The sequence below is a fragment of the Suncus etruscus genome, chromosome 12, assembly GCF_024139225.1.
Source record: "Suncus etruscus isolate mSunEtr1 chromosome 12, mSunEtr1.pri.cur, whole genome shotgun sequence".
Lineage (NCBI taxonomy): Eukaryota > Metazoa > Chordata > Mammalia > Eulipotyphla > Soricidae > Suncus > Suncus etruscus.
The window spans coordinates 63,518,725-63,532,212 of NC_064859.1; the positions used below are offsets into that span (position 1 = coordinate 63,518,725).

The 13,488-nt window shown below is 38.3% G+C and overlaps 1 protein-coding gene across 1 annotated transcript in view; it reads right to left on the reverse strand.

Moving 5' to 3' along the window:
• The window catches only part of ACOXL (acyl-CoA oxidase like), a 424,916-nt gene that overhangs the window by 159,265 nt on the left and 252,163 nt on the right, over positions 1 to 13,488 (reverse strand). Inside the window, 1 exon segment of the mRNA XM_049784649.1 lies at positions 5,969 to 6,058. Coding sequence (XP_049640606.1) covers positions 5,969 to 6,058 — 90 coding nt within the window.

Here is a 13,488-nt window from a genome sequence, read left to right on the forward strand (position 1 = left end):
ACCTCCTTTTATCTACTTCCTCTCTTAGTAGTTAAGTAGATCAACTGCAAACGAGACCTGCTAAAAACTATCTGTGTGCACATTGATTTTTTTCATTTTCCCCAATTGTGTGTGATTAGTGTAGAGTTAGTATGTTGCAAAAAGAATATTTTATTGTTGAGTCACCATCTTTATTTTGGTTATGGAAACAACTTTTTTTCAGAACATATTTTCTTTTTAAGTTTCAGAGATTTAAAGAAAACATGATTTGCCCAGATTTCTTGAGAATCAATGAGGAAACCAAAGGAACTTATTAAGTATCTCAAAGTCCCTAGGCAGCCTGCTTTCTCTCTCCTTTTAAAAAGGCTACAGGGGCCAGAGTAGTAGTGCAGTGGTAAGGTGCTTGCCTTGTGCTTCTAATTTCTGGACAACTTAATTTGTTTGATGTTGTCATCACTAAAGAAACACCCCAATTTAACAGAATGGATAGCTAACAACAAAAGCTTACTAAGATTTCTGCCACTGTATTAATGACTTCATTTATTGGAGACATAATAATTTCCACAAGTGTGCTTGCTACTATACTTTTCCTTTTTACTTTCTTTTTTTCTCTTTTCCTTTTTTTTCTATTTTTCACTTGCTTTCATTTATCTGGAAACAAATGTATTATGATAAACTATGTCAAGTATGTAATGCATTTTCTTTAAATAAATAAATAAAATCTTAAATGATATCATCTGTACTTACTATATTATTTCATTACCTTAATACAATATTAGAGGCTATATCATTCTTCATTAGGCAGAATATGATTGACATTATTTTCATACTATTAAACATTTAGATTCCAACATTATTACTATAATAAATAATGTACTAGGGGAATTATTTGTGCTTTCATATATATTATATCGCCTTAAAGGCCCAGAATTATAATCACACAGTCCAGCAGCATCTTTTGTTCTCACCAACATTGGTTGTTTAGCATGATCCTACATAAGAGCCAACTTGACAGTGGAAATAAAACAGAATGCATTTCTTTGATCAAAAGTGAGGTTGATCAATTACTCTTTTATAAATTGGCTTTTCATGTCTTTTGCCTGTTCATCTTCTGGAACCTTACATACCCTTTGGAAATAGTCTCAGTAGAACTACCTGATTCAATGTACAAGAAACAGTTTTTTTAATTCAAAAATATCTAATTCATCATTGAAAGATAAGGTGGGATAGAAATAATTTAAATAAATTAAACTGTTAAACTGTTAAATGAGCACATCAGGTGAAAATAAAATTTATAAACCTTTAAAATTTTAAGTAACTATCAATCTTAAAAATTACATCTTTTGGAGGCAGAAGGGTGATCTGTTTGGCATCACCCAGGACAGCATTACAAGGTAAGTGTCTCAGTCTGCCAAGGACTGAGGCAGAAGGGGGAGTCTGTTTGGCAGTGCCCAGGACAGCATTGAGAGATTTAAGCTAGGAAAACCCCCAGCTTGAGCTCAACAGAGTGAGACCAGCAAGAGCACAAACACTCCATTTTGTGGCTGCACATTTCTTCCAGCCAAGGAACTATATCAAAACAATAAAGTACAATACATCAAAGTCCACAATAGGACACCCCCCCCACACACACACACACACCTGTGACTGAAGAAGCTAGATCTGGAGACCCAACCAACACCTGTCACCTACATAATGTTTTTTTGTTTTTTTGGGTTTTTTTGCTTTGTGGGCCACACCCTGTGATGCTCAGGAATTACTCCTGGCTATGCACTTGGAAATTACTCCTGGCTTGGGAGACAATATGGAATGCCAGGATTGAACCAAGGTCTGTGCTTATCTGTCACATGCAAAGCAAACGCCCTGCCACTGTGCTATCGCTCTAGCCCCTACATAACATTTCTTATCAGGACTTAGAGAGAAGATGTTATGAATGTTCAACCAACTTAGAGAAACTATGGGACAGCCAGAAGACTCAAGAAGATATAAGAATAGAAATGAGAAAACTTCAAACAGAAATATCAGGGCTAATGAAAACTTCACTGGAAAGCCTCACCAGCAGAGTAAAAGCCACTGAGGACTGAATCAGTGATACAGAAGATGAGATGCATAATACCTCCATACAACAGAAGAGGCTACAGAAGAAATGAATGAACTGGAAACCCAAAATAACAATCCAAAATTTCAATGAAAGGAAGAGTTGGTTCTTTGAAAAATAAACAAAATCTATAAACCACTAGCAAGACTCACAAAGAGAAACTAAAAATGAATTAGAAATAAAAAGAGGGAGATTACTACAGAAATTGTAGAAATTCAAAGGGTACTCAGAGATTATTTTGAGAAATTTTATGCCACAAATCAAGATGACCTGGAAGAATTTAATAAATTCTTAAATTTTTATAACCTCACAAGGTTGAACCAGTATGATCTGACATATCTGAGCAGACATATCCCTATTGAGGACATTAAAATGGCAATTAAATATCTTCCCCAAAACAAAAGCCCAAGCCCAGATGGATTCATCAGTGAATGTTTTCAAACCTTTTAAAAGGACCTCTGACAAGCCTTTTTAGGCTCTTCCAGGAAATTGAAGAAATAGAAACACTATAGTGTTTTTATGAAGCTAACATCACCCTGACACCAAAGCAGACAGAGTTGCCACAAAAAAAGAACTACAGACCAATATCCTTGATAAACACAGATGCAAAGATCCTCAACAAAATTCAAAATTGATGATCCAATAACTCTTCAAGAAGGCCATACACCATGATCAAGTAGCATTTATCCCAGACATGCAAGGATGGTTTGACAATCAAAGTAACACATTATATCAACAAAAGAAAAAATAAAAACCATATGATCAGATCAACAGGTGGAGAAAAAGCATTTGAAAAGGTCCAACATCCATTCATGACAAGAACTCTCATCAAGATCAAAATTGTAGGATTATTTTTCATTTTTTTGTTTTTGTTTTTGTTTTTGGGCCACACCCGGTGGTGCTCAGGGGTTACTCCTGGCTGTCTGCTCAGAAATAGCTCCTGGCAGGCACGGGGGACCATATGGGACACCAGGATTCGAACCAACTACCTTTGATCCTGGATCGGCTGCTTGCAAGGCAAACGCCACTGTGCTATCTCTCTGGGCCCTATTTTTCAGTATAGTCAAGGACAAGTAAATAATATAATCAATGGGGAAAAATCTAAAAGACTTCCCTCTAAGATCTGGCATAAGACAAGGTTGCCTTCTCTCACCACTTCTTTCAACATAGTATTGGAAGTATTTGCCATATTAATTAAGCAAGAAAAATATTATCAAGGGCATCTAGGTTGGAAAGGAAGAAGTCAAAAATCTCAGTTTTTGCAGATAACATGATGCTATATTTAGAAAATCTTAAAGACTACCAAAATACTTCTAGAAACAATATATTTGTATAGTAAAGTGGCAGGCTTCAAAATTAACTCTCAAAAAGCCATAGTGTTTTTATATACAAATGATGAAAGAGAAGAAAACACATTACAAAAACAACCCTATTCACAATTGTGGCTCAAAAAATCAAGTACCTTGAACTCTACTTAACTAAAGAGGTGAAAGACCTCTACAAAGAAAACTATAAAACACTGTGTAATGAAATAAGAGGACATAAAGAAAAATACATCCTGCTCATAAATTTGGATGATTAATATCATTAAAATGCAATACTTCCTAAATCATGTATTTAGGAATGTCATCATTGTATGACATTTTTCAAAGAAGTGGATCAAACACTCCTGAAATTCATTTGGAACAATAAACATCCATGAATATCTAAAGCAATCCTCAGGAGAAAGAAGATGGGAGGCATCACTTGCCCCAACTTTAAGATGTACTATAAAGCAGCAATCCCTAAAATAGTATGGTATAGGAACAAAAATCCCCACAGATCAATGAAACAGACCTGAATATCTTGAGACTGACCCTTGGGTATACAACCAATCAATTTTTGATAAAGGGGAAATAAATACAAAATAGAGCAAAGAAAGCCTCTTCAACAAGTGGTTTTGGTAAAACTGGTCAATTACATGCAAAAAGTTAAACTCAAACTTCTCTTTAACACCATGCACAAAGGTCAAATCAACATGGATTAAATGTGCCAGTTGGCTTGGACATGCCCCTTGTATACTGCCACTGTAATGACTATTGAACCTGGACATTCCCTGGACACACCCCTTAAATGCTCCCTTGTCATGCCAGTATAAAAAGAAAAACTTAGACTATTGAGAGGGGCCCAGAATAGTGACCAGTGCAGCGCCAGCTGACTGGAGGGGCGCGGGGGGGGGGGGGGGAATGGGGGCAGAGATAAAGCATCAGAGAAATGCTGTCTGCTTTGCATCTATTTGTTTTTCAAACTTCTCTGAAACTGAGCCTCCCCTGGCCACCTCTGCCATCCTGGGCAGATAGTCGCTACATGTTGGTGTCCCTGGGTGGGCCACCAGGCAGTTGTGAAGCCTTGCAGTACCAGGCCCTGGCAGCCTTGAAGATATGTACCCTGCTAGTACAGGGTATCCTGTATCCTATATCCTGTAGTGCTGGGCCTCTTGGGCCTTTGCAAATGGTGCCCTTAACAGGTTAGGTGAACCCTGGCTTCCAAAAGGAATTCATAAAAAGAGAAAATTGTAAGTTAAAAAAATGAAATGTTGGGGCCAGAGCAGTAAATTGGGGCTTGCACCATAAAGCATCTGCCTTGCACACACTAGCCTAGGATAGACCATGGTTCGATCCCCTGGAGTCCCATATGGTCCCCCAAGCTAGGAGCGATTTCTGAGCACATACCCAGGAGTAACCCCTGGAACCCCAAAAATAAAAAAGTGAAATGCTGAAAAGAGAGAAATTGAATGAAAAAGAAATAAATGAATGTAAGAGAGAAAGTGATTAAAAAAGAGAAAAATTGAGAATAAATTAAAAAATATTTATTATATAGATAAAAGAGATTTAGAAACAGAAAGATACAGTGAAAATAAGCAAGAGATCCTTTTAGAGAGAATAAAGAGAAGCAGACATACAGAAATATTTTAAATACTATAGGAAAGAAAAAAGGCAAAAAGTAGGAAGGAAGGAAGGAAGGAAGGAAGGAAGGAAGGAAGGAAGGAAGGAAGGAAGGAAGGAAGGAAGGAGGGAGGGAAGGAGGGAGGGAGGGACGGAGGGAGGGAGGGAGGGAGGGAGGGAGGGAGGGACGGAAGGGGGGAGGGGAGTGGGGAGGGAGGGCGGGAGGGACGGAGGGAGGGAGGAAGGAAGGAAGGAAGGAAGGAAGGAAGGAAGGAAGGAAGGAAGGAAGGAAGGAAGGGAGGAGGGAGGGAGGGAGGAGGGAGGGAGGGAGGGAGGGAGGAAGGAAGGAAGGAGGAAGGAAGGAAGGAAGGGAGGAGGGAGGGAGGGACGGACGGAGGGAGGAAGGAAGGAAGGAGGAAGGAAGGAAGGAAGGAAGGAAGGAAGGAAGGAAGGAAGGAAGGAAGGAAGGAAGGAAGGAAGGAAGGAAGGAAGGAGGGAGGGAGGGAGGGAGGGAGGGAGGGAGGGAGGGAGGGAGGAGGGAGGGAGGGAGGAGGAAGGAAGGAAGGAAGGAAGGAAGGAAGGAAGGAAGGAAGGAAGGAAGGAAGGAAGGGAGGAGGGAGGGAGGGAGGGAGGAAGGAAGGAAGGAGGAAGGAAGGAAGGAAGGGAGGAGGGAGGGAGGGAGGGAGGGAGGGAGGGAGGGAGGGAGGAAGGAAGGAAGGAGGAAGGAAGGAAGGAAGGAAGGAAGGAAGGAAGGAAGGAAGGAAGGAAGGAAGGAAGGAAGGAAGGAAGGAAGGAAGGAAGGAAGGAAGGAAGGAAGGAAGGAAGGAAGGAAGGAAGGAAGGAAGGAAGCACTGTTAGAAATGACACTTAATCTAGCAGTAAGCCCTGAGCACTGTTGGGTGTGTTTTTCCGCTTCCCAAAATTATGCCTTTTAAAAAAAGAAAACCCTAAATTTTCTGTATCTTACCTGAAGCATAACGTAATTGTCACCTTCAAAAGTTGCAAACACATCAGTATCACATTTCAGACCTGAGATTCGGTTTTCCATCATATAACCCTATTGCAAAAAAAGAAATAATAAAAAAAACATTTTTAAAGGAAGAAAACACTTAATTTCTTTTACCCAGATTCACTATTATAAAAATTTGATCTATTGTATTAGTTTTTGGTGCATCAAATAGTAGGTTGGATGTTGTACAATATAGTAGCAAAAACATTTGAAAACAATTGTGTCATATTGTTCAAAAATATTTCAACTAATTATGTTGCTTTCTCTTTGACAATTCTTAGAAAGTCTAATAAGTCAAGATATTCATTTTCAAACTTTACAAAATGCAGGAAAATGATGCCTTCCTCATTCTACCACCTTTGAAAGTTATTGTACAGCTACCTGAGAGCCTGGGGTTAAGGTGCATGTTTTGCATGTAGTCAACCCCAGTTCAATTCTGTGTCCTCTCTACACCCTTCTCCATTATCATATAACTATTGAAGCCCACTATATCCTCAGACCCTGATACTGAATGTCCAGCCAGGTCATTTGAGAATCCTTTGGAGTTTGCTACTACCTCTCCTGAACATGGGTATATTAAATAAATTTAAAAAAAAAAAGTATTCACAAATATACTCATAATTCTTCCCTTTTCAAAAATACTTGTTTAAATAACAGTAGTCTGCTATTCCTTTTCAAGACCTCAATAGCAAAGTGGGAACAAGCTGAACAGAGCAATGGACAAAAACTGGGAGAATCAACTGTTCAAGTGAAAGTTAATCAGCCTGGGACAAAATTTGAAGAAAAGCAAAGTTCACCTTGGTTTGGCTGCAGGCCTTTCCCTTTCTAAAGGCCTCAGGGTTCTACTTCCAGTTCTTTATTTCCCCAGAAATCTTTCCTCCTCTCAAAATATAAATTTATACAGTGATGGGATTAGTGTTAGAACAGTAAGTATGTCTGAAACTCAATCATGAATGACTTTATAATATTTGATTGCTTATTCATAAATTATATTAATAAAAATCAAATTAAAAATTATATGTGTACACAAGTCAATCCTGCCTCAAGAGGAGATATATCCCAGGCTATATTTCCCAGAGGTATTTACACTTAGATTCCATGTATGGATAGGCAATGGCAAGATTCTATTCCTGCAGACACTTCCTGGCCACATGAGATTCAGAGTCACAGAAGGCTGATTCCCCAGGCAACGATGCACTCTTCCAAGTATCCTTAATAACTTGGAGGAGCCTGCTTTATTTATTTGGAAATGGCTCTTTGGGGGAACCATACAACCTGAAATCTCACAAGCATCCCACTTGTCCTGGCTTCCAGCTTCTGACACTAAAGCAGCATCCATTTATGGCTGTCACTTGCCCTTTCTTTCTCAGCATCAGAGCAGGCAATAGCATCTATAATTCACAGAAGCAAAGACATCATCCAAGCTCATAAAATCCTTAATTATGTTCACAAACTGACTGTATTTATGGATAGATAAATAAATAAATAAATAATGCTTCTCACCTTGAAGACGTTTGGTCTCCCTACCAGCCTATAACCAGATGAAATTAAGTTTTGACTAAATGTGATCAATGTCCAGAGTGCTTTCCCCAATGTTTTGAGATGACTCTTTTTCATCATCTTAATTCTATTATTTATTACGCGTTCAAAAGGTGCCAGATCTTGTGCTGGGTGTTTCACACAGACTTCACTTAATTAAAAACACACATTAATTTCATTTAGTCCTTTTTATTCTCACAACCCCCTTCCATGCTGGAGTAAGCATTGCCCATTTTGCCCAGAAGGAAAGTGAGACTTGAGGGATCTGTAGGAATGCTGATAACTAATCTCTCAAATGTGGTGTGAAAATGACTAACACTGATTATACCACTTCCATGTTGGAGAAAACAGTTATAAACAAGACACATGTTCTCTCTGTAAGTACTGAAAAGAATCTTTGGAAGGAACAAAATACATTTTCTTTGAGTCTGAGGACTTTTCTTCTGATCTTTCCTGGTAGGTGAGGCAGTCACTTGTTCTATGTTGTTTTTTGAGAATTGTGAACATGGTCACACCCTGCTCTGGAAACCATGCCACAAGACATAAAAGTGGCCAGAGAGACCTTTTAGCACAATGGTTAGCAGAATCTGTAGTGAATGCCACTGTTTCCAGACACCACACAGTGGAATCCTGTGAACAAAAAGATGTCTTTTCTGTGTCAGTTCTTCAAAGGACTCCTCATTTATTTCTTTTCTAAATGATGAAAGACTGCTTTGAATTTTTCTCTCAGTTTAAAAATCAAATAAAACCATGTGATGGCTCTCCTCAGGACTCTAGACTCACTGGGCACTGAAAGAGCTAAGAGAACAAGGCTCACAGCCCTCACAGAGCTTGCAGCAACTGAAAAACAACCAGCAACAAGAAAAGCCAAAGGCCAACCACACTAGTTCATCTCTCCTAATTTTCTCAAACTCTAGGGCCTTGTTTATGACATCATTCCCCTAAAAAAGAAATCAAAGGCTTACTGCAGAAAAATCCAAACTCTTGGCCCACCTGAGACAGTTATTTAGAAATTCAATCTATGGGTTTTAAGAAAAATGAAAGACATTCTTGCAATAATAAATTTCAGACACAAAAGAGAAAAGAGCTGGAAGTTCCAGCTCACCTCAGGAAGCTCACCACAGAGTGATGAGTTTAGTTAGAGAAATAACTACATTTTGAACTGTCCTAATATTGAAAATGTATGAGGAAAATGGAGAGCCTGTTTAGAGTACAGGCGGGGGTCGGGTGGGGAGGAGGGAGATTTGGGACATTGGTGATGGGAATGTTGCACTGGTGATGGGTGGTGTTCTTTACATGACTTTACACAATCATGTATGTAATCAAGGTGTTCAAATAAAAAAAAAAAGAAATTGAGAAAAAAAAAAGAAATTTAAGAAAATCCTAGACAGTGTGTGCTGAAGCAAACATGAGAAATATTCTTTATGTGAAGATGTCCAGCTTCTTAATAAAATTATATTCTAAATTTGTTTCCCTAATTCTTTGGGGGAAATTATTATAAACAGTAATGTGTTGTGTGCTTATTTTTCTAAATAAAAATTCACTTTCTGTTTTTATTACACAAACATTAAAATAAAATTAAAAATTAAAATAAAAAATAAATAAATAATAAAATTAAAATTAAAAATAGAGGAATACTAAAAAAAAGAAAAATAAATCTTTAATGTGGAATATTAGAAGATCTGTAAAAAATAAAGATACCCACAAAATACAATGGGGAAGTGAGGATCACAACAACAGATCTAGGTGTAAAGTGAGTGAAGGCTGGAATGAAGAGATCCAGAAAACCACAGAAAATATATAGACAAAGGGCACCCTGAGGTTTCCGGGGTAGAAATGTGACCATCTCTTAGCAATAAAGTTAGAAAAGACTAAGCCATGAATGGGTTATGAGGAGAGGCTGGAGGGAAGATAGGAAATCAGGAAGGAAGGAAATGCAGCAGCCTCAAGCATCCATCAGACTCAAGGACACTGCAGTTCTGGCATTAAAATCAGGATCTGGCACATGTGAGAAGCTATAGAGTCTATCACACAATAAAGTCTCTGTGACTAAAATACAATTCAAAAATCCCTTCCTCGGGCCTATATTCATTGCAGCACTATTTACATTGTAAATTTTACAATAATCAGACTCTGGAAACAATTAAGATGCCCTTCAACAGATGAATGGCTAAAGAAACTGTGGGATATATACACAATGGAATATTATGCAGCCATCAGGAGAGATGAAGTCATGAAATTTTCCTATAGTGGATGTACAGAGAATCTATCATGCTGAGTGAAATAAGTCAGAGGGAGAGAGACACAGAATAGTCTCACTTGTCTATGGGTTTTAAGAAAAAATAAGGACATTATTGTAATAATGCCCAGAGACAATAGAGATGAGGACCTGAGGACCGGCTCACAATATGAAGCTCACCACAAAGAGTGGTGAATGTAGTTAGGGAAATAATTACACTAATAACTATCATGACAATTTTAATGAGTGAGAGAAGTAGAATGTCTATCTCAAATACAGGCAAGGGTTGGGAAAGAGGAGGGGGCATTGGTCGTGAGAATGTTGCATTGGTGAAGGGGGATGTTTTGTTTATGACTGAAACCCAACTACAATAATGCTTATAATCATGGTGCTTACCTAAAGATATTATACTTAAAGAAATAAAAAAACAATAGAGTCTCTACTGACCAGAGGAAATAATTCAGACAGAAGCTGAAGCACAGAGCAATTCAATTCAACTGTCTGCATGCTTCTCTTATAAAAGTGGTAATTGGACAGACAAAGGAATAGGAAGTGAGCAGAAAGGTGAGGGGGAAAATGAGAAATGGTTCATGCCTCTCCATCTCTCCACAAATGAGTAATGGTTCATGCCTCTTCCTCTCCCCACCAGTCTGTCTTGGGAAGAGGTACAGAGACCAGGAACCAGGGTAGATAATGGGAGAAGCAGACACATTGTTTTTTAGTTTGGATTATTTACTTATGATGGAAACACTTAGTTGAAATGAATTAACTATAACTTGTTTCACCTTCATTTATCAGTGTGCATAAAAGAGGGTAATTGATGATTAGATGAACTTTCAGCTGCACTTGTGAACAACACTTACTTGGCATTCCAGTCAAAAGCAGGTCAGCACTGCCACAGAGTACAGTGAGACGGCATCTATCTCTGTCTATCTCTCTGTCTCTTTCTCCCTCTATTTTACATTCTCTTCCTCTTTCTCCCTCCCTCCATTTTTCCCCATTCTTCTCCCCTGTTCTTCCTCTTCCCCCCACCACACCCTAAAGACACCCCAGGACTACACTTAGCTTCCAATGACATTCAGGAGGCCATATATACCAGGGATAGAATTAATCACTGTTCTTTGTCCCTGGACCCTGTTTGTTTTTTTGTTGCTGTTGTTTTGAATAAATTCTTTAATTGAATCACCATGAGATACACAGTTACAAAGTTGTTCATGATTGAGTTTCAGTCATACAATATACCACACTGTTTACCACTGCAAACTTCATGACACCATCATCCTGTTTCCCTCCCACCCTCCACTCTGCCTGCCTTTGTGACAGATATTTTTCTCTTCTCTCTCTCTCTCATGCTCATTTTTTTCTTATAGAAACTGTAGTTTGCAATATGACTAACATGCACATCATTTTATCTTTTTTCAGCATACAGCTCTTGTCCAGAGTGATCATTTTCCAATAGCATTGTGGCTCCTTCTCTGCACTAACTGCACTCCCCGCCTTTGTGGCAAGCTTCCTACCATGGACTGGTCTTCCTGACCCTCATCTCTATTGTCTTTGGATATTTTTACCATACTATCATATCTTTATATATCCTATAAATGAGTGTGATGATTTTATGTCTATCCCTCTATTTCTGATTCATTTCAGTCAGCATAGTACTTTCCATATCCACTCAAGAAAGTTTCATAACTTTCTTTTTTCTTTAATTTTCTTTTTTATAATGGTTTTCTTTATTTAAACATCTTGATTACAAATATAATTGTGATAAGGTTTCAGTCATGTAAAGAACAACCCCTTCACCAGTGCAACATTCCCACCACCAATGTCCCAAATCTCCCTCCATATTTCCCCATCCCCACCTGTACTTCAGACAGGCTTTCCAGTTCCTTCATTCATTCACATGATTATGGTAGTTCTCTGTGTAGTTATTTCTATAACTGCACTCAACACTCTTTGTGGTGAGCTTCATGAAGTGAGCTGGAAGTTCCAGACCTCCTCTCATTGTCTCTGAGGATTGTTGCAAAAATGACTTTTATTTTTCTTAAAACCCATAGATGAGTGAGACTATTCTGCATCTCTCTCTCTCCCTCTGACTTATTTCACTCAGCATGATAGATTCCATGTACATCCATGTATAGGAAAATTTCATGACTTCATCTCTCCTGACGGCTGCATAATATTCCATTGTGTATATATCCCACAGTTTCTTTAGCCATTCGTCTGTTGAAGAGCATCTTGGTTGTTTCCAGAGCCTGGCTATTGTGAATAGTGCTGCAATAAATATAGGTGTGAGGAAGGGGTTTTTGTGTTGTATTCTTGTGTTCTTAGGTATATCCCTAGGAGTGGAATAGCTGGGTCAAATGGGAGCTCAATTTCTAGTTCTTGGAGGAATCTCCATATCACTTTCCATAGAGGTTGGACTAGATGGCATTCCCACCAGCAGTGGATAAGAGTTCCTTTCTCTCCACATCCCTGCCAGCACTGATTGTTCTCATTCTTTGTGATATATGCCAATCTTTGTGGTGTGAGATGATATGTCATTGTTGTTTTGATTTGCATCTCCCTGATGATTAGTGATGAGGAGCATTTTTTTCATGTGCCTTTTGGCCATTTGTATTTATTTTTTATCAAAGTGTCTGTTCATTTCTTCTTCCCATTTTTTGATGGGATTAGTTGCTTTTTTCTTGTAAAGTTCTGTCAGTGCCCTGTATATTTTGGATATTAGCCCCTTATCTGATGGGTTTTGGGTGAATAGTTTCTCCCACTCAGTGGGTGTCTCTTGTATCCTGGGCACTATTTCTTTTGAGGTGCTTGTACATCCTTGTATAGGATAAGAAGCTTGAAGCTTCTCAGCTTAATGTATTCTCATCTGTTGATCTCTGCTTCCACTTGTTTGGAAAGTGCAGTTTCCTCCTTGAAGATGCGTTTAGTCATTGTCTAGATATACCATATTTCTTTATCTGCTTATCTTTTCTCAGGCACTTGGGTTGTTTCCAGATTCTTGCTATTCTAAATAATGCTGCAATGAACATAGAAGTGAAGATGCCTTTTCTACAGTATATTTTGGGGCTTCTAGGGTATATTCCTAGGAGTAGTATTACTGGATCATTTGGAAAAAGTTTTTTTTTCTTTGAGGAATATACATATTGTTTGCAAAAAATGCTATACCAGTGAGCATTCCCACCAGCAGTTAATGAAAGGCCCTTTGTTCCTGCCAGCACTGGTAGGTCTTGTTTTTTTTGATGTGTGTCAGTTGCTGTGGTGTGAGATGATATGTCATTGTTGTTTTGATTTGCATCTCCCTTATGATTAATGATGTGGAGTATTTTTTTCATGTACCTTTTGACCATGTGTATTTCTCCTTTGAGAAAATGTCTGTTTCATTTCTTCTTTCATTTTTAGATGGAGTTAGATTTTTTTGTGTGAAGCTCTGACAGTATCTTATATCTTAGATATTAACCCCTTAACAGATGGGTTTTGGGTGAATAATTTTTTTCATTCTACAGGTAGTCTTTTATCTTAGTCACCCTTTCCTTTGAGATATAGAAGCTTCTCAGTTTAATGAAGTGCCATTTGTTTATCTTTGCTTCCACTTACTTGGCCAGTGGTATTTCACCTTTGAAGATGCTATTAGCATCAATGTCATGGAATTTTCTAGATGTATCTTCCTCTATGCATCTTATGGTTTCAGCTCTAATAT